At 40.7% G+C, this 25,172-nt stretch overlaps 3 protein-coding genes across 12 annotated transcripts in view; all 3 read right to left on the bottom strand.

Annotated features, from left to right (window-relative positions):
- Positions 1 to 6,739: 6,739 nt before the first annotated feature.
- Positions 6,740 to 10,396, bottom strand: tmem97 (transmembrane protein 97). Its single transcript, XM_029446606.1, has 3 exons — positions 10,180 to 10,396; positions 9,939 to 10,083; positions 6,740 to 7,683 (listed from the first exon to the last, which is right to left on the bottom strand). Exons 1-3 carry the CDS (start codon positions 10,291 to 10,293, stop codon positions 7,409 to 7,411), a joined length of 534 nt encoding a protein of 177 aa, XP_029302466.1. The 5' UTR covers positions 10,294 to 10,396; the 3' UTR covers positions 6,740 to 7,408.
- Positions 10,397 to 10,718: 322 nt separating this feature from the next.
- LOC115017933 (tyrosine kinase receptor Cad96Ca-like) lies at positions 10,719 to 18,751 on the bottom strand. Of its 3 annotated transcripts, XM_029446676.1 has the most exons (13): positions 18,407 to 18,751; positions 18,309 to 18,344; positions 18,097 to 18,164; positions 17,909 to 18,002; positions 16,557 to 16,761; positions 15,885 to 16,023; positions 14,094 to 14,192; positions 13,823 to 13,983; positions 13,574 to 13,714; positions 12,832 to 12,943; positions 12,339 to 12,438; positions 11,857 to 11,956; positions 10,719 to 11,622 (listed from the first exon to the last, which is right to left on the bottom strand). In XM_029446676.1, the coding sequence occupies exons 3-13, from the start codon at positions 18,116 to 18,118 to the stop codon at positions 11,557 to 11,559; spliced, it is 1,239 nt and encodes a 412-aa protein (XP_029302536.1). In that variant the 5' UTR covers positions 18,119 to 18,164; positions 18,309 to 18,344; positions 18,407 to 18,751; the 3' UTR covers positions 10,719 to 11,556. The 3 variants fall into 3 exon arrangements, with proteins under 3 accessions (XP_029302536.1, XP_029302535.1, XP_029302537.1); XM_029446675.1 differs by lacking the exon at positions 18,309 to 18,344; XM_029446677.1 differs by lacking the exon at positions 18,309 to 18,344 and having other exon boundaries at positions 18,097 to 18,123.
- A 2,483-nt stretch (positions 18,752 to 21,234) lies between these two features.
- Positions 21,235 to 25,172, bottom strand: part of usp32 (ubiquitin specific peptidase 32) — a 52,780-nt gene continuing 48,842 nt past the window's right edge. For all 8 annotated transcript variants that reach the window (XM_029445922.1, XM_029445924.1, XM_029445926.1 and 5 more), the window contains exon 34: positions 21,235 to 25,172. This exon is cut by the window's right edge and continues 161 nt beyond it. In XM_029445922.1, coding sequence (XP_029301782.1) covers positions 25,160 to 25,172 — 13 coding nt within the window. In that variant the 3' untranslated portion in view covers positions 21,235 to 25,159.

Below are 25,172 nucleotides of genomic sequence, written 5' to 3'. Positions count from 1 at the left end.
AACCTTCATATTGTTTGATTAATTGAATTTCTATGAAAATTGTGAGGTAAAAAAGAGTAAATGATGTTTTTCAGAACCTCATTGTGACGGATAAGATCCTTTACTTTAGGCAACAAACAAAGTGCAACATGTAAAAATACTCCAATACAAGGTCCCTGCATTAAGGACCGTTAGTATCAGCAAATAAAAGTTTCAAAAGTCAACGTGACCTTTACTGTAAATGTGTATATTATATATAATTATCCATTAACTGGATTATTATTATTACTGGTGCAAATTGTAATGTTTTGTGGCTGTTCAAGGTTGAGCCTTTTACCTGCTTTATGTATGGTAATAATACTTCTATATAATTGATGTACTATAAATAATAATGTTAATATGTAAAGTAAACCAGCTTACAGCTGTGATTTAAATGTTAGTAAAGCCAGGACGTGCGGTCAGGAAACTCCAAGCAGAGCTCCCCCGTCATCATGAAAGTAAAAACACATAAATAAATATAAATGTATATTTGTCCACTGGGTCTGTTGCTATAAATGCATGTTCTGTATGATCTCAATCATTTTTAAAGTGAGAATCGCTGAATTTGCGTATCCTCTGTTAGATACAGGAGAGATGAGAGTGAGGCAGCGACGAGTTGAGCCTCCCCCTCCGGATTGCGCATCCCCTCGCAAACTAGGTTGGAGCGCATGCCTTTGGCGCGTGCCTGTGCATCTACTCTCTGTATGTCGCCATATAATGTTTACACACTTTTATTAAATGTGTCCTGCTTTCCATAGTCCAGTTTAATGTATGTAATGTATGTGTGTAACATATTAGTCTTGCTGATGTGACATAAAGCACGTGAAACACACCAGGTTAGGCTGCAGTAACTGCCGCACTAAGAGGGCGCCCGTGGCCCAATACATGTTCCTCTCGAGCCGCTATAAATGTAAACCTTTTTTGGCCAATATGTTCCCTTACCTGTGTGTGTATAAAGAAATGCTGATATGAAGATATGAAAAATAACATTAGTCAATGTTCAACTGCCAGAAATGTGATTAAGCTACTCATGTTGGGTCATAGTTTTGTAATCTGAACTCTGAAAGAGTGAGTGCCTCCCCAGCCTGAACCTTCACCGCACGTCACTTGGTAAAAGCACACTAGTAGACTTTTGCTCGTCCTAGAGGTTCATGATGAAGTACCCACAGCTTAAACTGAGAAAGATCTGTAATACTTTGTTGCTTCTGGTCTAAAGTGTGTGAACAATGTTTAAGTCAGATTAAGTAAGCGATGAGAGGAAAAACCCCTCATGACAGAAATATGTGTGTTTTTAGTAGCATTTAACTTTAGGGAATGTCTGCAGAGACCCTGCATGTGGTTAACTTTCCCTCATCTGCAGACGGCACTTTTTGCAAACAGGAAGGAGGATGAACTAAAACTGTTTTAAAAACAGTCCTACACCATGCTAGCCTCTGTATGTATAACATACTAAACACAAAGTACACTTAGGCTGATGGGAATTAAAACAATTGAGTTTAAAGATTCTTCTAACAAGGCTATTGACCCTTTAGAGCAAATGGTTCTACAGTCCAGCACACACATGGATTTCTGCTGAGGGAACTCATTGTCCCTTTTCGAAAACATTCATGAAGATTTAATCCTAAATCATCACACCTTTAGCACACCAAGAAACGTTTGATCACGGTGAAGAATAGCCGAATTGTTGACATGAGTAATTCACCAGAGAACTAATGACCACAGTGTAATGGCTGCCTGTACACTGCTGAATAGGATTTATTTGAATTCAGGAAGACTCCCATCTGAAAGTGTCAGGTGCTTTCATTGTAATACTGCATATGTGGTGTAAATAGTTATATCAGAAGGAACACGTGACAATGTACGTATGACCTTTAGTAATAACTATCATGGTCAACAAAAAAAAAACTGCAATGACATGATTCGTACAAATGGATGACCAAATGTATTATACTCACACCACAGAGACACACACACAAAAACAACCCTTCAGTCCTGGTGGTTCATCTGTCAGAATTTATTTGTTGCTTGGGTATTTTGTTAGCAGATCACCGGTATCACTCCATATACAACTACAACGTACAGTATTTTGTACAGTTCATATTCAAATACATAGTTTTCAACATTGGCTTATTTACAAAACACATTTTTTTTATGTACATGTTTTCCATGTCCAGTGCACCATCACTTTCTTCAACAAACAACCTTACAACAAATTCTCTTTAATTAAACACGTGTGGTTCAGATCCAACAGAAGTGAACTTAAATAAAAAGAGGCTAAGAAGACACTGACAGAAAGCTCAGTAGTAGATTGCAACCGCCTGCCAACACTCAGAACTACTCTTCTGGGGGGTGGGGCCAGACGGGCGGGGGCTTCTGGAATTGGGGAGTGGATTAATCAAAATTATTTTCCGTTGTTAACGAGAATACATGTTTTGCCCAATTTCAGAGTAAAGTTCAGTTCTTTTGGGCCAAAATCTTTGTTCCTGGATTACGGAAACTACTGTGCTGACATGAACTCCATTTTGTGTTTTTGCTAATACAGTTTAAGCTACAGGTGTTGTGTTAGATGCGTAGCGCTGGCGTCGGGCGACAAGTAGTCATTTGTGTTTTGGAACTTCACAGCCACAAAAACTGACATCTATTGCACCTTGAATGAAGCAAACTTACAAACTGTCATCGTCAATTTCCCTGATGGAAGTCACTGAGGTAGTCAAACAACTCCACAGTGGCAAAGCCGCAGGGGTTGATGAGATCCATCCAGAAATGCTGAAGACTTTGGGTGTTAAGGGGCTGTCTTGGTTGACACGCCTCATCAACATTGCGTGGAAGTCTGGGACAGTGCCTAGGGGGTGGCAGACTGGGGGTGGTTCCCCTATTCAAAAAGGGGGACCAGAGAGTGTGTGCCAACTACAGGGGTATCACACTTCTCAGCCTCCCTGGTAAAGTCTACTCCAAGGTACTGGAAAGGAGGGTTCGGCCGGTAGTCGAACCTCTGATTGAAGAGGAACAATGCGGATTCCGTCCTGGTCGTGGAACAACAGACCAACTCTTTACTCTTGCAAGGATCCTGGAGGGGGCCTGGGAGTACGCCCATCCGGTCTATATGTGTTTTGTGGATCTGGAGAAGGCGCATGACCGGGTCCCCGGGTGATACTGTGGGAGGTGCTGCGGGAGTATGGGGTGAGGGGTCACTTTTGAGGGCCATCCAATCCCTGTACGCCCAAAGCGAGAGTTGTGTCCGGATACTTGGCAGTAAGTTGGACTTGTTTCCAGTGAATGTTGGCCTCCGCCAGGGCTGCGCTTTATCACCAATCCTGTTCGTGATTTTCATGGACAGGATATCGAGGCGTAGTCGTGGAGAGAGGGGTTGCAGTTCGGTGACCTGAGGATCTCATCGCTGCTCTTTGCAAATGATGTGGTCCTTATGGCATCACCGGTCTGTGACCTTCAACAGTCACTGGATCGGTTTGCAGCCGAGTGTGCAGCGGTTGGGATGAGGATCAGCACCTCTAAATCTGAGGCCATGGCTCTCAGCAGGAAACCGGTGGATTGCCTACTCCGGGTAGGGAATGAGCCATTACCCCAAGTAAAGGAGTTCAAGTACCTCGGGGTCTTGTTCGCGAGTGAGGGGACGATGGAGCGAGAGATTGGCCGGAGAATCAGAGCAGCGGGGGCGGTATTACAGTCACTTTACCGCACCGTTGTGACGAAAAGAGAGCTGAGCCAGAAGGCAAAGCTCTCAATATACCGGTTGATCTTCGTTCCTACCCTCACCTATGGTCATGAAGGCTGGGTCATGACCGAAAGAACGAGATCACGGGACAAGCGGCCGAAATGGGTTTTCTCAGATGGGTGGCTGGCGTCTCCCTTAGAGATAGGGTGAGAAGCTCAGCCATCCGTGAGAGCCTCGGAGTAGAGCCGCTGCTCCTTTACGTTGAAAGGAGCCAGTTGAGGTGGTTCGGGCATCTAGTAAGGATGCCACCTGGGCGCCTCCCTAGGGAGGTTGTTCCAGGCACGTCCAGCTGGGAGGAGACCTCGGGGAAGACCCAGGACTCTGTGGAGAGATTATATCTCCTCACTGGCCTGGGAACGCCTCAGGATCCCCCAGTCGGAGCTGGAGGATGTGGCCCGGAGAAGGGAAGATTGGGGTTCCTTACTGGAGCTGCTGCCCCCGCGACCCGATCCCGGATAAGCGGTAGATGATGGATGGATGTGTTTCCTACCATAAATCATTGTTAATAATCATTGTGAGGAATAATTAACATTAACATGTGATCAGACAGTCTCTTCACATATCTGAATATTTATTATGATTATTATTATTAATAATATCATTAAAGGTGAACCGTGCAACTATGTTATTCAGGAAGTTTGTATCAAACAAGCAGCCCTTCGTATTATTCAGTACCCTTGAAGTAGCTCTCAGTATCAAAAAGTTGGTGACCCCTGCTCCAGAGCGTAACATACAAACATGGACAGATAGAGAGGTTAGACCACCACACCAAGAACAGACTATTCCACCACTGCTGTGCAATTATCACTGCCATGTGCAATATTCACTTTATTTTCTATCAACTACTTGGTACTTTTATTCTATTTAATTATTGTGTACTGCCACTTTACTTCATATGTTCTTTTGCTGTGAGAAGATAAATGTCCCTGTTGTGAGACTAAAAAGGATTGTTGATTTCTGATAAAATAGAAAGATACATGGATAAAAAAGTTGCTTTTTTGCACTGCATAAATGAAAGGTGAAATGAATGGGCTGTGTCTTAAAAATAATTGCAGATTTGCAGTTCAATAATTAGTACGGCCCTCGAAGGATGTTGTAAAAATTGAAATGACCCTTGATAGGAAAAAGGTTCCCTACCCCTGCCTTTTAAGCATAGAAGGGCCTGGGCTTGGTTAAACTTCAGATTGTTTACCTCTATATGTGCTACTGTTTGGGTTGTTCCAAAGTCCATAAGGAACAAAGGTGACTGAGGTTCTGCCAACAGGACCCACAGACTCTGACAAACAAGGTGATCAAGTTTACTAACTTTATTTTTATTGGACTGGCTCTTCTTTCTTTTACCTCGAGGTCATTGCCACTGTTTTTGTAATTCTTTAAAACAATGGAATATGTCATCACCACCTGTGACTCACACCATGTTCAGCTTTGAAACATTGTATTATTACATTTGTGAGCACATACAAAAGACACTAGTCTATAGACAAGAGTGAGAGAGAAGATCAACTTGGGCTGTTAACATTTTACTGAGATGTAGCTAATGGACAGCAGCACGTTAGTATTGTATTATGTGGATGCATTTTCTTCTTTCTATCTCCTGTGGACAGGTATTCTGAATGAGCTTTCACTACAAACACTCAACACGTGCATCTGATTCTTGAATGTTCAATTCTAATGCTACTTGTATGTCCTCATCAAATGCAATAAGCTAACTAACCAGTTATATTTTAAAACAGTCCAGAAAAATCATGTGTTGAGAACATTGAGGTGTGTTTTGTAATTGTACACTGAGTTAAAGGTTATTACAGTAAATCTACTAATTGCTTAAAACTGAAAATATTTATGTTGGATTATAAGCTTCACAAATATATAACATAAATGGTGTATTAGTGTAAGATTGTTCAGGTGTACCATAAACTACCTAGAGACTTCTTTACTCAGGATGTGTAAATTAGTAAATGTGTACTAATACTCATAAAGTTTTCTGAAGTCAACAATAAGTGTCTTTGTTGACATTCAGAAACAGGTTGCTGTCTGGGCATCATGTGAATCATGTCTGTCAGAGAGCAGTCACACTCCTGCCCTCACACCTTAGAACGGTGTTGAAGCTGAGCTCCATACTTGTGGAGCTGGACTGTGAGGAGAGCTCCCTGAGCTCCTGACTGGGGAGGACAGGCTCCTGTTGCTCAATGTTGTTCAGTATTCGTCAGAAACAACCACAAGAAGTAACACTGTCATGTCTACACACAGCATAAAACATGAATATCTCATAGCCTTCTCATGTGATGTAATATATTGCCCATTACTTCATTGCTATTACATTACAGTTCATTTAGCTGACGCTTTTGTCCAAAGCGACTTACAAAAAGTGCAAACAATCATGAGGATGTTCTTATGTATTGTCTACTTTGGGGATTGTGTATATTTCTGAGTCTGTACTCTAATTTCTTGTCTATTGTCCTGTGTTAGTTGTAGTGATTGCCTACATGGCCCTCTGTAGTCAATGTATTTTTAAATGTTCATATTTGATATGTAAAACTTAATTTTCAAAAAATAATGTTTGTTATTCATAATTTTTTTTTACTTTTAAACAAATCTAACCCAATTTTAAAAATCAACAAATCATCTGCTTTCTTTTCATCTCAGGAAGTCGTCGTCTGACAGTTTTTTCTCAAGCTTTTTAAAAAGTGTGATGAGGGAAAAATGTTATGTAAACAATTGTTAAATATAGTGTTGGATTGTTGGATGTTGAATAAAACATTTACTGTATGTCCCTTTTCTAAATGTTCATATGATCTAAATTAAAGTTCTTATTGGTTTTACCTGGTTCTTTGACTGTTTGAGTGTATTTACACAGTAAGGGTCAATATGACCCTAACCCTAATTAACGTAATTTATTTCAACATAATACAAGGGTCAAAAAAGGTTGAAGCATAGTGTGCATTGCTAATATTCAATCTATTACTACAAATTCTTTTGAAAATGACAGTATGTAAAGGTTTGAGAAACAAAGGGTTTCTCACATTAAAAGGATAGTCCAGCAAAGACTGAAAGTAGGAAGAAACCGTTGGCCTCAATTAAATCTTGAAATTGAAATAATAAAAACGGGGCTCAAACTCCAAAGCTACTTTAAACATGGAGTAGAGGACAGTAGCAACGCAGACATAAGTCTGCCCAAAGAAACTCCAGGCCAAACAGTTACCAGTTTAAACAGTAGAGGGGTTTCTGAAATTCTGTTTCCCTCATCCCAATATTTTATATAATATAATGCATATGCAGCAATAATACACAACTCCTTCACTATCTTAACACCTTCAACACAAAAAAAGCAAACATAAACTTCTCCGAGGTGAATTTTGTTGCAGGAATGGACATTTTCTTCAGGACAGTTTGAATAGCTTTTGCAGGAAAAGCATAGATGAAACTACTGAAATGAATCAACGCTGGCTAGAGTCTGTTAAATATTTGGTACTGATAAAGACACAAAACATGTTCAGCAAACAATTGTTTACTTTAAAGTGCTCATTCTGGATTAACAACGGCAATTCCCTTGTAATAATAGTGTAATGCAGTCCGACTCACAAAGCCTCTCAGAGAGGCCCATATGCACACCACCTCCTAAAATCAGAGGGAGTTCCATGGCTGTAGTCTGGTTATGTGTCAGTTCTTCTTCTTGGATTTGGCTGCCGTGTGTCCAGACTTGGAGGTGGAGTTGTATGTGGAGGACAGCAGCATGGTGAGGAGCAGCAGCACAGGCACCAGCAGGTATGGTGCGTATATGGAGAGCAGCAGCCAGCGCTCCTGCATGGTCTGGGGACCAGGGTGGGGCTTCATAGGGAACTGATAGAAGAGGACGTGAGCTAGAATCGGGACCAGCGTTGTGGCCACATGTGTGGAATACACGATGGCAGGAGTCCTGATCCACTTACAGCCACCTGAAAGACAAGGAACACACAGAGCCATCAAAACATGCTCCAGGCTGCACAACACAAGTAGCTCCAATAATAACCACTGGATTATCCAGATGGACAATGTTTCTTGAAAGGATGTTGTTGACTTTTTTTAATGTAATGTTCAATGTTGTGGGAACGAAATTTCATTTATTTTCTCAACCAATAAAACAAAAGCTATCTGCACGACTAAGTGAGAAAATACAATACATACAAACATATACATAGGCCTATACATGTGTGTATGTATACAGTGAAGGAAATAAGTATTTGATCCCTTGCCGATTTTATAAGTTTGCCCACTTCTAAAGAAATGAAGAGTCTATCATTTTAATGGTAGGTGTATTTTAAGAGTGAGAGACAGAATATCAAAAAGAAAATCCAGAAATGTACATCATATAAATATATAAATTGATTTACATTTAATGGTGTGAATAAGTATTTGATCCCCTTGCAAATCATGACTTAGTAATTGGTGGAGAAACCCTTGTTGGCCAGCACAGAGGTCAGACGTTTCTTCAGAATCAGAATCAGAAATCCTTTATTAGTCCCATGACGGAGAAATGTACCTTGTTACAGCAAAAGAGCAAGAGAGTAAAGTGTCGAGTACACAATTAAATAGAATAAAATACAGTAACAGTAATATAAGTACAGACTCATTGATAAACATTTGTAAGAGTGAATATTGCACATGACTGTGGTAATTGCGGAAGTTATAAAAAGTGAATATTGTAGTTGGTCACCAGGTTTGTGCACATCTCAGGAGAGATTTTGGTCCACTCCTCTCTGCAGATCCTCCAAATCCTTCAGGTTTCGAGGCTGATGTTTGGCAACTCGAAGCTTCAGCTCCCTCCACAGATTTTCTATGGGATTAAGGTCCAGAGACTGGCTAGGCCACTCCATCACCTTAATGTGCTTCTTCTTTAGCCACTCCTTTGTTGCCTTGGCCGTATGTTTTGGGTCATTGTCGTGCTGGAAGACCCATCCACGACCCATTTTCAGTGTCCTGGCTGAGGGAAGGAGGTTATCGGCCAAGATGTTACGGTACATGGCCCCGTCCATCCTCCCCTCGATGTGGTGAAGTCGTCCTGTCCCCTTAGCAGAGAAACATCCCCAAAGCATAATGTTTCCACCTCCATGCTTGACAGTGGGGATGGTGTTCTTGGGGTTATAGTCGGAATTTCTCTTCCTCCAAACATGACGTGTCAAGTTTTAACCCATTACGGCGTAGTGCGTTACCAATAGTTTTCTTGGTTTCTGTGGTCCCAGCTGCCTTGAGATCATTGACGAGTTCCTCCCGTGTAGTTCTGATCCCTCACCTTTCTCATGATCATTGATAAGCCACGAGACGAGATCTTGCGTGGAGCCCCAGACCAAGGGCGATTGATGGTCATTTTGTATTTCTTCCATTTTCGAATAATCGCACCAACAGTTGTCTCCTTCTCACCAGCTGCTTGCTGATGGTCTTGTAGCCCATTCCAGCCTTGTGCAGGTCTACAGTCTTGTCCCTGATGTCCTTAGACAGCTCTTTGGTCTTACCCATGGTGGAGAGGTTGGATTCTGATTGATTGATTCTGTGGACAGGTGTCTTTATACAGGTAACGAGTTGAGACAGGTGTCTTTATACAGGTTGATATTAGGAGTACTTTCTTAAAGCGAGAGGACTCATCTAACGGTCTGTCGGAGCCAGAATGTTGGTTGCAAGGAGATCAAATACTTATTTCACACCATTAAATGCAAATCAATTTATATATTTTATATGATATAAATTTCTGGATTTTCTTTTTGATATTCTGTCTCTCACTGTTAAAATACACCTACCATTAAAATGATAAGATTGTTCATTTCTTTGTAAGTGGGCAAACTTATTTCCTTCACTGTATGTATAAATATGTAGATATAATTAATACGTAATCTTTCAGTCTGTGCTTCACCAAAAAACATATAGAATTCTTCTATAGAAGTCTACTCTGATCAGAACTTTGATTAGACACCGTGCATGGATTCAGAGGCCTACGAGCAATTGTGAAATAATACTACATGCAAGTTATTTGATTACCTTGGGTAAATGTATGCCGAATTTAGAAATGGGTTGCACAAACTTTCAATAACCCATTCATTCACGTTTATGCGCGTTTCTGTGTCAATAATGAGCAACGAAGCGTTAAACAGACCTATTTTTAAGTTACAATCATTAACAGCTAAATAAAAAGCGTTCCCTCAACCACGTTTTCACTGACCTTTAAGGAAAGCATAAGCTGCAACGGGAAAGAAAGGCGTTTGAAACAGAGCCTCGCAGAAAATAAAAGATTTGAACCACTGTGGAGGATCCAGCACCATGGGGTCTTTGAACTCCTCTGCATACCACCTGAGAAGATCCTTCAGCTAGAGGAGAGGAAGAGTCCATTTGTCAATTGTCTCATAGCAACAAAGCAGTTTGTTGTAACTTTTGGTTTCTTTCCTCCTGGTGCTGACACTTACCGGCTGAGGGTACACATGTCCAGGTAGCAGGGCTTGTAAGTCAATAAATAATGTTATAGGAATGTGAGAAGCAAAATAAAAGAAAAAGATGATTTCTAACACACGAATAGCCATTTTCTCTAACAGTGCAAATGACAGATAAGAAACTGGGACCAAGTTCGCAGCAGTAGTGTGTCGTAGAAACGCGTGTTCCCAGGATGAATCCCATTGGCTCGCAGAGGGAGACGGGGCGTTCCTGAACGTACAATGCTGCTTTAGGTGCTCCTCGTAAATGTCGGAATAGCCAGTACAAATAGTTTTGCGAAAAAAATATGATGTTATGGAAACTGGTAGATTTAGCTCGTTATTAAAAATATCTGGGGTTTATTTCTACAAATTTGGCGAGGGAACATTTTTCACATCAGCAAAAGCACTACTTGCAGATATTTTTTATATAATCTTGAACTGTAATTTCTGCTCTGGCGATAATAGCCTACAATGCGCGCGCACACACACACACACACACACACACACACGCATTTATTAGTCTAAACCTCCATCAATAAATCAGTAAAAGTAGCATTTTAACACTTTAATCATTGAGTAATGAAGGAAACATACACGTAGTTTGACTTGTATTGATCAGTTATTTCAGTTTTTAAAAAGGAGCTTGATGTAGCACCACACCCCCCATAGCTGCACCAGTATGTTCCCCTCTGGGAGAGCTTGAAATAGTGTGCGCTGCTTGTCTTAGCTGCAATTTATTGAGAGGGGTCCCTCGCTCTATCTCTCCTCTCTGTGGGGCCCTCTGTACCTTGGAGCCCAGAGCTTGAGCCCCTGTACTGTATATTGTGAGGTAGGAACTGACACCTGCCAATTCAGAGGAGCTTCCAGCCAGTAGGGAGTAAGGGACAGATGACATGTGACATGTTGTAGGGTTGAACCTACATATTCATGTGTATGTATGGCTTTAAATCCTTAAATGTATCTTTAATTATTGAGATTTCAAAGTATATATATTTATGTCATTATGTATGCATTTATAATGCACAATTTGGACTAGTGCAAATATTTACTCCGTTTGTTTACAATTTGTTGCCGAGGTTTTAACTAGCCCTAACAACAACAACAGGTCATAACAATCTTTGTCCCACCTAAGAACTGACTTCACAATATTACTTTTTAAAACTTTTAAGCATAGAAGGGCCTGGGTTCTTTACAACCATGCTCTCTGTCGAGCGGTTTATGTGTGATCATCTTATGGTTACTTTATACAGATAAATGTAGCCTGCAAAGTTGTGTGTACTGTTTTAAATACACACAAGTGTTCAGAATACGATGGCTTGATATTTAGATGGGATTTGTATCTTCCAAGGTGACGCTGGCTGCCTGGAGACATCAAGCTTCATGATATTCAGCCTCCTCTTTCGCCAAAAGCTGTGGACTCTCAACATCCACATAATCCTGCAAAAAAGCATGTAAAGTATGTAAAGTAATATTCATGGCTTGAATCCTGCAGTCTACATATTATTAGGGTTGAGAGTATTTTTGGCCCCATGAAGGTCACGTGATGTTTGTTTTGTTCATTTTATTTTTATTACCACAAGGAAAGGATAGGAAATATAAAAATATTGAATGAGCTTTAAAAGATCAATAAATACTCAGTTTAACTATTTAGCGTAGCTAGCCGTTTCTTACTGCATCGCTTTCCATGATGTTCTCCAGCATGCGGACGATGTCTGTGAAGGAGGGTCTCAGAGTGCACGGCTCCAGCCAACAGTCTCTCATGATATGAAGTCTGACGGGTTTAGACATTCAAGGGATTCATCATGTTATAAACTCCTGTGTACTGTAATGTTACTACACATGTAGTGCTAACTGGGGTCAAAACTCATTTAGAATCAGATGCCAGATTTAAACAGATATTCACCGTGAGCTCTACCTCTGATAACACAAAGGCTTCTCCCACACTATTGCTACAGAAAAAAGTAGCAAAGAACTTATATTTCACGAGCTGCATATTATTTAGTTTGGATTTATTATACTCAAAAGTTCAATCAATCAATTAAACAATGTTTTTTGTGTACATATTACACATAGCTACAATACAATACGATACAATAGCTGCTTGTCAAATGTAGCTTTTGAATATTTACTGAGACAAACATGTTTTCCCTTACATCTCCGGTCTGCAGCCTTCAGGGTTTGTGTTCTTGTGACCAATACAGATGTGGTACATCACTGCTTCTGAGGTCTCAAGGTTGGGGTATGGCAGTGTACCTGAAAATGTCATATTTTTCCAGACAGAAGTTACATATGAGATGTATTCCACAGTAAAACAAACTTACGTTTTCAATCAATTAAACAATTTGTGATGTTCTACTCAAGGCCTTTAGTTACCTGCTGTCTGTAGCATGGTACGGTATGTTTTATTTCAAGCTCTCAACTGTTTTGTAAAAACAGGCCTCCCCATACTGCGAGCATCATCATGATCATACATATCAGAGTTTAACAAATAGACCAATATTCTGTATTCTGTATATCACGTCACACAGGCAACGGACAGTCTCTTTCACACCTGAAGGGCACCACTCTGGCCTTTGGTCTAACCTCGTACATTTAATCATTTTGTGACCCGTATCATATCTGTTATTACATGAACAACCGACTCACCAAATGTCTGCATCTCCCACAGCACGATGCCGAATGCCCACACGTCTCCTTTGAAGCTGTAATAGTTGTTCTTGAAGTACTCAGGTGGGTACCATCGCAAAGGCACTCGCTGCTGTAAGAGTTACAGACAATGGAAAATGTGATTTATATAATATATAATGCATATGCAGCAATAATGCACAACTCCTTCACTGTCTTAACACCTTCAACACAAAGAAAAAGCAAACATTCACTTCCCCGAGGTGAATTCTGTCACAGGACTGGACATTTCTTCAGGACAGTTTGAATTGCTTTTGCAGGAAAAGCATAGATGAAACTAATGAAATGAATCAACGCTGGCTAGAGTCTGTTAAATATTTGGTACTGAACATGTTCAGCAAACAATTGTTTACTTTAAAGTGCTCATTCAACGGCAATTCCCTTGTAATAATAGTGTAATGGAGTCCGACTCACAAAGCCTCTCAGAGAGGCCCGTATGCACATGCACATAACTTTAGTAAACTAATGAGCTCCAGGTGGAAATTATGAGTAACTGCGGTGTTACCTTAATGACACATAACTGCTGGTCTTTCTCTCCGCCTCATCTCTCTGAAACTGTTGTTTCCTGTTGCAGAGGATGTTGCTAAATCCCCCCTAAAATGCAGCATGTGCCACTTGGCGCGTGTGTGTGTGCGTGCGTGCATGCGTGCGTGCGTGCATGCGTGCGTGCGTGCGTGCGTGTGTGCGTGCGTGCGTGCGTTACCTGTGGGTTTCTCCTGCGGCTGATGCTGCGGCGGCTCGTCACGCGTGTCAAGTCTCGGGCCAGGCCGAACTCTGCCACTTTTACCTCCCAGGGAAACTTATTGACCATGATGTTCCTCAGAGCTAAGTCACAGTGCACAATCTGCAGGTTGGAGCACACAGACACCACTTAGCATAGATAAATGGGATTAAATAATTATTCATCAACCTAAAAGCTGACTACTTCCTAAATAGTCTGTTATGTTGTCACCATCTTGGAGCGCAGGTGCTGCATGGCCAGAGCAATGTGGTAGGAGGCGATGGTGATGAGGCTCTGCAGCTCGGGGTCTGCACTCAGGTCAGCTTTGTTGGTCTGCAGGAAGCTCCTCAAAGTGCCGTAGCTCACATACTCCATGATCAGAATGTAAGGATCTACACAAATGAAAACATAGAGAGAGGATGAGGAACATCATCTACCTTCATCAACCAGGAGCTCTGTGAAACAGGACAGGGCGATGACAGTCTGGATAAATGTCTCTCACCCTCAGTGGTGTTCCAGTCCAGTAACTGGAGGATGTTCTTGTGGTGCACCAGTTTCCTCATGATGGAAACCTCTGTGTCCACATGCTTAGGACGGACACCTGGAAGAAAGAAAGAGAAAAATTAACCCATAGCTCGTATCTGAACTAAAAAATACATCTGAAGTTAGAAGGACTCAAAAGTGAAACAACAATTCATCTCCATTGAAATCTGACATTTGAATGTTTCACATTGGTGCTTGACATTTTGATATAGTTTGCCAAATGGTGTGTGTGTGTGTGAGTTATAGTTAGTAACAATAAGAACTCAAAATGACTAAAACATCAAACAGAAACCAGCAATCAAAGGTCCAGTGTGTAAGATTTAGTGGCATCTAGCAGTAAGGTTGCAGATTGCAACCAACCCCCCCCCACACTCTCTTTCCAAGCCTGTCGGAAAACTACTGTGGTCTTCAGGTAGCAGGGAGAAGTGTGACAGGCCCTAACTAGAGCCAGAGTTTGGTTTGTCCGTTCTGGGCTACTGTAGAAACATGGCCGACTCCGTGAAGAGGACCCGCTCATGTGTAGATATGAAGGGCTCATTCTAAGCTAACCATTCTTAGTTTCAGGTGATTATACACAACATGAAAACACAGTTATGAATATCATATTCCATTCCTGTCAATAAATACCCCATATCCTATAAACTGGCCCTTTAAAAGTATGTCCACATTTAGTTTAAATGATCTTTGTTAGTTACCGTAGCCTTTTGTGAATCAGTCACATGTCGGTGTTCCAACACTGAAACAAGTAATCATCTCATTTCACACAGGCATCTGTAACCTGAATAATCTAATCTTTTCTCTACGTGGATTATAATGTACTGTACAAACAGGGCATTTTGGTTTGGGTTGACTTTAAATTTAGATTGACAAAATGAAAGGGTGACAATTTATTATTGTTCAATTATATGTGTAGCTTATATATGCAGTTGCACATTTTAATATATGAAAAGACTTAAGGGAATAACTAAAATGTGTTTTTTGTTTAGTTTGATTCCATTCTTGCTTTGATTTGCACATTACACAGTGTATTGTTACCTGTATGGTCATGTAGGTGACAACAACAGAAAGTAAAAGGATTTGTTCACCTAAATGACACAAGTCGTTGGTATCTAACCATGCAGCTGGTGTTGAAAGAAATAGTCCTTATGAAAACCGTTAATGTATATAGATCAGCGTAACAGGGACGGTGATATCTAATAATCATAGCACGTAAAATATATATGATCCTTCAAAATAAATAAATAAGGTGTAAAACTCATGGTAAACTGAGAGCATCTCTGAAGGGCTGAGACGTATTTCCTGTGTAAAACACTGTGATGCTGATTGTTACAGTAGAGTAGTAGTACGGTCAAGGCACCTATCTACAAAGAGTTGTGCAAGTTTTGATATAAATCAGTTTGGTAGCGTTAAAACCGAAGGTGGAGATATAGAAAAAAAAGTCATTGAATATTTCCAAAATAAATAAAATAGTTTTTGAAGACGGAGAAAACGATGGTTCAAATTGCCTTAACCATTTCTGAGTTACAGGTGATCAACAAAAGGTATACAAGAATAAGAAGTATGCAACGTGTGTGATATCGTAACCCTCTCTTATCATTTACTTGAGCTTCAGTTTACTGATAAATTGTGGTTTTCTGCCTCTTCACCTTGACTTTTACCTCTAAAACTGATCGAATATCTTTGTCTCCATGGCAGCTCTGCGTTAAATAAATGCTTGTAGGTCTAAACCTCCAGGCAGAGAGTTGTGTACCTTCCTTGCTGATCTTGCAGGTGAACATGGTATGGCCTTTACAAGTCCCTCTGGTCATCCTGGCCTTGTAGAAGACGCCCTCCTTCCCTGCTTTGATCAGCTGCAGCAGGTTCAGGTCTGACTTGGCAACATGAGAACCCTGAAACAAATGCCAGAGGTGCAGCATCAAATCAGAGCGGAACAGCAAAGGGTTAGGACAGGAGAACGAGAGGACAAACAACACCATCCTGGTCAAAGTCTCATTTTGATCGACATTGTACCAGAACTTGATAATTAGGGCTGTCATTAGTGCGTTCATTTCGATTAATTGATCACAGAAAAAATTACTCAACAATTTATTTTTTACCGCAGATTATGGATTATTATTATTAGATTAATTAATCACAAAGCATGTAATTAATTAGATAAATGTTTTTAATCGCTTGACAGCCCTAGTGATAATATATTTGCCACAACAGAGACATGATCAGCACCAATACTGTAAATCCACATTGGTGAGATGACACAGATGTGTCACATTTGAACATTCACTTTAGTCTTTCTTGCATGTGAGATTTCCTCGGCTGTGTCTTCTGATGACTGCTAACGGAAATCAAGCACTACTAATATAGGTCCAATATCTGACAGCATAACATATCTGCATCATGTGATGACATGAAGACTGTGGTGTACCTGCTGCAGGCCCTTCCACAGCCTCCTGGAGGAGAACCCGACTGTGCTGCTCTGCTGCAGGGGGATTTGGGGAGGCAGCTCCACCTCCTCCCCCGCTGCTGGCCCCGTCCTCATGGGCAGGATGAGAGCTTCCAGCTGAGGAACAGCATTCAGCAACAACTTGCTACTCTGCAGCTCTCGAATAGTCTGGACCAAAGAACGGTATCTGCGAGAAAAAGTAGTGTATACTGCAAAACACTGAACACCGTACAATGTTTGGAGGAGAAAGATTCCAGCAAAAGCTCAATGCAGCTGTGTGACAAACCCTGTCGTTGATTGCTGGAAAGAAGAAGAAGATACAGAAAAATAAATATCTACCTCGAGAAACAGAAGATGGAGTATGTAATGTTTCTGTGGTGACAGCACTGTTTCCTGTTGGAGGCTTAACAGCACATTTCACAAGACATCATTTATTTCTTATATTGAATGGAGAACAAGAGTCCACAGCCACACTAGCATTTCTGGTCGGCTTTTTCATGGCAATCCAGACATTTCACTCAAACCCAAAGCTGCTCGACACCACTGTCAGCAAATGCTACGCTACTGTGAGTATCTGCCGAGACCAACCCAATCCAGTCCTTTGCTCTCTCCTGAACAACTAAACTGTTAATAATACATTTGTATGGATGCACTTTTGTAAACCTAGCCATCTAAAAAACATCATGTTTAAACTGTGAAACATATTCTGCTCCCCTACAGGAAGGCAATACATCGTCCCACAGCATGACTTCTTTTTATTCAAATGTTTTCACACACAGAACTGTGAGCTGACTGCTCAGCATCATTTCAATCTGAATATTTAGAATAACAAAACATAAAATACTGGATATAACTCAACACTCAATGTAGCCTTTACTTCAAAGGCAGTAGTTTAGGCTCATGGACGTTTTGGATTATACTTTTGTTTTCCACCGAAATCCGATCCAGTGTTTTTGGTTTTGATCAGACCGATCCTATATTAATATAATATATCCCATATTATCACCATCATATATCCATGTAGGAAAACCACATGTGTAACTGAAAACATTAACTTCTGCTTTTCATTTGCCTTGGCTTCTTAGAAGACTGAAATAGAAAAGGATAAATCATTAATGCTGTGAGGTGTCTGTGCTGTTCCCTGCTATGACGATTATTCTGCTGTGAAAACGTTTTATTATTATTATTATTATTGTGAAAACTAAATCTTAGTTTTACTGTTACCTGGCAACTGCATTTGTTTCAACCAATAAACTTTAACTCAGACTAATCAAATGACACTGAGAACAAGTCATCCAGTAAATATCTCGTGAAATCATTTCAGCCTCCCTTACTTTCTGAGACACGCGACCCCCAGCAGCGTGAACACCAGGATGGTGAAGGACAGGGCCCCTGAGAGGATGTAGACGAGCGGGTCCAGTGGCCGACCTGAACAGGACACAAGCGTCAGCTCTACCGAGCTCTCACAGTGTGAGGGAACACGACTGGATGTAAATGTTACCTGTTAAACGTCAGAGCTCACCTGAACTGGTGGTATTCCGCATCGTGTCTTCAGTGGGGGCGAGTTTGATAAAAGAACATCACCGCAGTCTGGAAGGTGATATAGTAGCATTTAAAAAAACACCAATGATCCAATTAAAGGCTGAGCAGGAACAATATTAATGATGTAGCGTCACAAATCTAACAAACGGGACTTTATATTGCATTATTAATAACATGAGGAAAGATACTTACGTTTTAGAAGTTTGGTGTGAGAACATCCTGTCAAACCTGAAGCCCAAAACAATAAGAATGCACAGTAAGAGACGCATTCAACTTATAAATAGCCTTACCTGTGTTTTCTGATGCTGATCAGAAAGCAGCTGGATCTGTTCCACTGAAGAAGTCTGTCTCTGTTGTTTCACCCTCGAGTCTTGTCACCAAAAAGCTCCCATCGAGTGTCAACCACAACATAGCAGAGGAAATGAAGAGTAGCAGCAGGTGGTGAGCTGCATCACACTCTGTAACGTTTTACATGTGTCTGATGTTCAGCATCTGTCTCAGTGCACTGATCTCTAAACTCTTAGCTAGGATCTCATCAACTCTCCCAGACATCAGAATTTAAACTCAGTTTACATGGCTGCGGACGTAAAGCAATGACTGGTTACTCATGTCACGGTCCCATCTGTATCCATAGAGTTTTTTCGTGTCCATGTTTTCCCTGTCTCTTTGTGTGTGTGTGTGGGGCGCGGCCAAAGACTTCAGCAGCAGATCTCATTCAACTCCAATCTGCTCATTGGATTTATCTACCCCGGTCTTCCAGCCACTCATCGCCAGATTGTTATTTCTACTACCCCGGATCACAGCATAATTTGTCGCTCAACTCCTGTCTACCTGTCTGCCTGCCTGCATTCTCTCACCATCTGCCTACTATAAAGTATTGCTTTAATAAACTATTTAATAACCTTACTCCGTTTCCAGAGTCTAGTGTTCTGCGCCTGGGTCTCCTCTGGACATACCCCTAACAACTCATTAGATCATCTTGGATCTGAAGGTTTTAGAGGAAACAACAATGGAAAACGAGACACATAAAAAACCCAGTTTAGTTTTGTTGGATTGAACCTAAAGCGGGTTTAGCAGATTATTTCAATGAAAAACTTCAAATATTGTTGGATTTATTGAATTTCTATGAGAAATTGTGAGGTAAAAAAGAGTAAATGAATGTTTTTCAGAACCTCATTGTGACGGATTAAGATCCTTTACTTTAGTAAACAAACAAAAAGTGCAACAATGTAAAAATACTCCAATACAAGTCCTGCATTAAGGACACGTTAAGTATCATCAAATAAAAGTTTCAAAAGTAAACCGTGACTCTTTTACATGTTAAATGTGTATATTATATTATATTATCCATTATACTGGATTATTATTATTACTGGTGCATTGTAATGTTGTGGCTGTTCAAGGTGGAGCCTTTTACCTGCTTTATGTAATGGTATAATACTTCTATATAATTGAATGTACTATAAATATAAATGTTAATATGTAAAGTAACCAGCTACAGCTGTGATTTAAATGTTAGTAAAAGCCAGGGACGTGCGGTCAGGGGAACTCCAGAGCAGAGCCTCCCCCGTCATCATGAAAAGTAAAAAAACAAATAAAATAAATATAAATGTATATTTGTCCACTGGTCTGTGCTATAAATGCATTTTCTGTATGATTCCAATCATTTTTATAGTGAGAATCGCTGAATTTGCGTATCCTCTGTTCAGATACAGGAGAGATGAGAGCTGAGGCAGCGACGAGCTGAGCCTCCCCTCGGATTGCGCAATCCCTCGCAAACTAGGTTGAGCGCATGCATTTGGCGCGTGCCTGTTGCTATCTCTCTGTATGTCGCCAGTATAATGTTTACATACACTTTTATTATGTGTCCTGACTTTCCATAGTCCAGTTAATGTATGTAATGTATGTGTGTAACATATTTAGTCTTGCTGATGTGACATAAAGCCACAGTGAAACACACCAGGTGAGGCTGACAGTACTGCCGCACTGAAGAGGGCGCACGTGAGCCCAATACATGTACCTCTCTGAGCCGCTATAAATGTAACCTTTTTTGGCCAAATATGTCCCTTACCTGTGTGTGTATAAAGAATGCTGATATGAGATATGAAAAATAACAAGTAGTCAATGTTCAACCTGCCAAGAAAATGGTGATTAAGCTACTCAGTTGGGTTCATAGGTTTGTAAATCTGACTCTGAAAGAGTGAGTGCCTCCCCAGCCATGAACCTCACCGCATGTCACTGGTAAAAGCACACTAGATAGACTTGCTCGTCTAGAGGGTCATGACTGAAGTAACCACAGCTTAAACTGAGAAAGATCTGTAATACTTGTTGCTTCAGGGTCTAAAGTGTGTGAACATGTCAGTCAAGATTAAGTAAGCGATGAAGAGGAAAAACCCCTTCATGACAGAAATATGTGTGTTTTAGTAGCAGTTAACTTTAGGGAAGTTTCTGCAGAGACCCTGCATGTGGTTAACTTTCTCATCTGCAGACAGGCACTTTGCAAACAGGAAGGAGGATGACTAAAACTGTTTTAAACGAGTCTACAACCATGCTAGCAGCTCTGTGTATGTATAACATACTAAACACAAAGTACAGCTGAGGCTGATGGGAATTTAAAACAACTTGAGTTAAAGATTCATTCTAACAAGGCTATTGACCCTTTAGAGCAAATGGTTCTACAGTCCCAGCAGCAACATGGATTCTGCTGAGGGAACTCATTTCCCTTTTCTGAAAACATGCATGAAGATTAAATCCTAAATCAATCACACCTTTAGCACACCAAGAAACGTTTGACACGGTGGAGGAATAGCAGAAGTTGTTGACATGAGTAATTCACCAGAGAAATAATGACCAGATGTAATGGCTGCCTTGTACATCTGCATGAATAGGATTTATTTTGAATTCAGGAAGACTCCAATCTGAAATGTGCAGGTGCTTTCAGTTTTAACATGCATAGTAGTGTGTAAATAGTTATATCAGAAGAGAACACGTGAAAATGACGTATGACATTTAGTAATAACTATCATGCAACTGCCAATGACATGATGCTGGTACAAGATGGATGACCAAATGTATTATAATCACACACACAGAGACACACACACAAAACACACTTCAGTCTGGTGTTTCATCTGCAGAATTTAATTTGTTGCTTGGGTATTTTGTTACAGATCAACGGTATCACTCCATATACAACTACAAGTACAGTATTTTGTACAGTTCATATTCAAATACATAGTTTTCATTGGCTTATTTACAAAACACATTTTTTTTATGTACATGTTTTCATGTCAGTGCAACATCACTTTCTTTCAACAAACACCTTACAAAAAAGTTCTTTAAATTAACACGTGTGGTTCAGATCCAACAGAAGTGAACTTAAATAAAAAGAGGCTACAGACACTGACAGAAAGCTCAGTAGTAGATTGCACCGCCTGCCAACACTCAGAACTACTCTTCTGGGGGGTGGGGCCAGACGGGCGGGGCTTCTGGAGATGGGGAGTGGCTTAAGATATTATTTCCGTTGTTAACGAGATCCATGTTTGCCCAATTTCAGAGTTAAAGTTCAGTTCTTTTGGGCACAAAATCTTTGTTCCTGGATTACGGAAACTGTGCTGACATGAACTCCATTTGTGTTTTTGCTAATACAGTTGAAGCTACAGGTGTGGTAAGCGTAGCGTCACACAAGTAGTCATTTGTTGGAACATTCACAGCCACAAAAAAACTTGACATCTATTGCACCTTGAAATGAAGCAAACATTACAAACTGGATTCTCAAGAGACTAATCCTCAGGAAAACGTTCCCTTTGAGCCATGTGATGACGTTTCAAACACCGACACACACTGGACATCATCTACAGCTCGGTGCAAAGGCAGGTGGGTGGAGGACAAAAACAGCTGAGCAAGCAAACATAAATAGCACTCATCTGTACATTTCCATTTGTTCAACAAACGTACTCGGCAAAGGAAAATAAAGATCAATTCAGTGACGGATATCTCTCCAAATACATCCATGAAGACGCCTTCGCCTCATAAATACAGCAGCTAAAAAGGAGTGAACACAGATCTCCTGTGATCTCGAAGACAAAGGGGGAAACCGCTGACTGACTGCTGTCTGTTCACAGTGATTAGACCGAGCCCGGCTCAGGAGGAGCTCCACACATGCTGCTACACACCGGACACACTGCAACACTTCTCAAACTAACCTCCGTCACATCAAGTAGCCAAACCTTCAGATATGAAAAAGGAGGAACAGAATTTGGACACAGAAAATAAAATATAATGTAAATGTTGGATCCACTGATGTGTGAAGTTTTTACAGATCTGACATGCTTTCATGTCTTGTGAAGAATAAAGCACAGTAACTGAAACCATTTGATGTTGGTGGGCTTATTGGGACAGAAGTTTTGGTAGATTGTACGGGTTTTAATTTTACCAATAGCTTTTCAGCATTTCTTGATTCCTAAAAGAAATGAACTTAAAACAAACCAAATGTAAAATGAAATACATATTTATGCATTATCAATCTAATACTGTATTCTCCATGCATTGTTAAATGCATGCTTACCTGTTGCCAAATGTTCACTAGCAATTTACTGGAATTAATGTATTTGAAGTGTATCAACAGAACACTGTTCCACTCTCATTAGCATCAAATGATGCCATTCTTTGTAGAAATCTTGCAATGACTTTACAGTTCCATATAACTTTGTTTGTATTTAATGATTGGGTCTATGGTACCCGTTAGGGCCAAAGTCACCCACTTGGGGGCTACAGGGCAGAAACGGGCTGTGTACACCTCCCCATTGTATTCATTGTATTTTACAAATTAAGTTATGGTTAATGTAGAATACTAAAAGCACTATAACTAGATTTTGACACAATGGCCCCTAACAATACAGGGCCATAGGATTTGGTATAAATGAAGGCTTTAAAGGTGCATATTACCAAAACATTTGCAATTTATCCAATTGGCTTTGGGACCCCAGAGGGATCTGCCTGCTTTGAGACACGTGAAATGTAAAGTGTTACTGAAGCTTCAACGGATATTTAGAAGGGGGCCATCTTGAAAATCAAGTTCACCACAAGGGGCAGGTGACCATTTATGGCACACAGATGTCTAATCATCCCCTGAAAATGTGGTTTTTGGCGACCGTGGTGTCACTTCTGTGCTTGCTGCAGTGAAGTACAGTTGTACTGCGGGACACTGTGACATCACAGCTGGGTGGTTACAGGAGCACCAGAGACGGCGTGAAACGTTCAACCAGAGAGTGAAGTCTGATAAATGCCCTCACGTGGTGTCACTTTTGTTGGCACTGAAGACGGCAAGTCTGAAAATAAAACAAATCTCGGGGTGTGTCGATTACCAGACCTCTGTAGCCGTTTAACCTCTACAAGCATAAACACTTGAATGTCCCACCGACTTGTAGGTGGACGAGTTGGATTGTGGGCAACGTAGGCGCCAGGTATTGACGAGAGATGAATCTGTGGAATAAAAAAAGAAGATACCCTTTCTGCAGCATCAGTTTTGATCATCTTTCTTTTATACTGGCCTTTGTGGATCTGACAATGTTGTAGGAGTGCAATGCTAAATCGGTGGCGTACTCTTTTAAGTTACTCTTTAAATAATATAATGACAGGTAAAATCATTTTGTAACTACAATAAAGTGATTTCCAATGTCCCAGGTTGTTCTGCTTTGTTATTGGGGGACATACGAACATTAGTATTCCAGATGAGTTTGAATCTCAGCAGTTGAACTGCAGCAGAGTTCATGTTGCGAGAGCGCTGTGAAGACGGGCCGGATGCCGCTGGTGTAGCTTTGACAAAAAATATCCAATCCTAACCTGAAGTAGCTACTGAAGCCTGCCTTAAGAAGAAAAAATCACAACAATAAAATAAATCTTTTATAAAACAACGCATTTACAGAATCCCAAAACATATACTGTATATTATTCTTTAAGCGAGTCTATTTTGAAATCATGGCACCGGTCCTGAACAAACCCAGGTTGAAATCTCAAGCTTTTTGAGTTTCAAAGAAGTTATGGGGACTCAGAGGTCAACATTGCACAAATCACCACTGATATTTGGCAGCTGTGGAATAAAACAGTTTAGTAAAGACGCCTAATTTTGTTGTCCACATCAGGACCTGTGAGTGTCCTAGACTGAGGGGAGATTTCTTTTTTAGGGTGGAGGGGGCGCGGGCTGAAATGGGTGTACCATGAATGTAAGGAAGCATTTTATTTCTAATAATTAACACTGTCACAAACCTTTAGGGTACGGCTGGCCGACAGACTGTGGGAAGCGATGAGGTAGCATATGATTACGTTTTCCCTAGTCACACTATGGCTAATAAAACCGGTTTCTTTTTTTTCGTCCAAAAAGCTTGTCACAGTATCCAAGATACCAGATACCAAATGTCAACATCACGTTGATTTGTGGCATCAAATATGACATTAACACAGGTTCTTTAACTCTTGGGTCTGTTTACACTTGGCATTTAAAACTCAACCTGTATCCAATCATTGGCTTTGCAGTTACACCTGGACTTCATAGTTTGGCCTCATTGATTTCCTTCTCCGGCTCAGATCCCATGATGACCCCAGGAGTCATGTTTGTTTTTTCATTTTGACATCAGTGATGAATGCACATTAACAAAGCAACATCACTTCATGACTTGGCCATACTGGCATACATTCAGAGATGTGTTAGTATGCAAGTATATGTTACATGTTTGTTATGGCGAGGGTTGTTCACATGAGGGGGGGTGGGGGGGTTTGTTTTGTCGGGCTCAGCAAAGTGCACCAGTTTAGTGCTTTCACCAGGGCTTCATTGTTGTCTTGGCAAACCTTTGCACTAAAATATGTTTGCGATCAAGTGTAGAAAGTGCGACGCATTCCTAAAGACTAAGAGCACAGTCCGACTCTAGTCATTAGCTGTTGTGAGAATTCTTCAGAAAGATCTGAAAGACTGGTGCTTCCTGCTCAGAGCAGCAGGCAGGAGCACAGAGCAGGTGTAGTGCTGGCTGATGGAAGACGAGGTGCGATCACTGGAGCACA

Source organism: Cottoperca gobio, chromosome 13 (assembly GCF_900634415.1).
Source record: "Cottoperca gobio chromosome 13, fCotGob3.1, whole genome shotgun sequence".
In the NCBI taxonomy this organism is placed as follows: domain Eukaryota; kingdom Metazoa; phylum Chordata; class Actinopteri; order Perciformes; family Bovichtidae; genus Cottoperca; species Cottoperca gobio.
Note: the sequence above shows the minus strand (reverse complement) of the source record. Positions and strands in the feature narration are given on the sequence as shown.

Excerpts from the sequence above, each read along its gene's own strand:
- tmem97 (XM_029446606.1), bottom strand. The coding sequence starts at position 10,293 with ATGGCTATTCGTGTGTTAGAAATCATCTTTTTCTTTTATTTTGCTTCT. Across the intron at positions 10,084-10,179 it reads GACATGTGTACCCTCAGCCG|CTGAAGGATCTTCTCAGGTG; the intron begins GTAAGTGTCAGC and ends CCTCTCCTCTAG. Across the intron at positions 7,684-9,938 it reads AGCTTATGCTTTCCTTAAAG|GTGGCTGTAAGTGGATCAGG; the intron begins GTCAGTGAAAAC and ends CTTGTCTTTCAG.
- LOC115017933 (XM_029446676.1), bottom strand. The coding sequence starts at position 18,118 with ATGCGGAATACCACCAGTTCAG. Across the intron at positions 18,003-18,096 it reads GCGGAATACCACCAGTTCAG|GTCGGCCACTGGACCCGCTC; the intron begins GTGAGCTCTGAC and ends TGTCCTGTTCAG. Across the intron at positions 14,193-15,884 it reads CTGCAAGATCAGCAAGGAAG|GTGTCCGTCCTAAGCATGTG; the intron begins GTACACAACTCT and ends TCTTTCTTCCAG.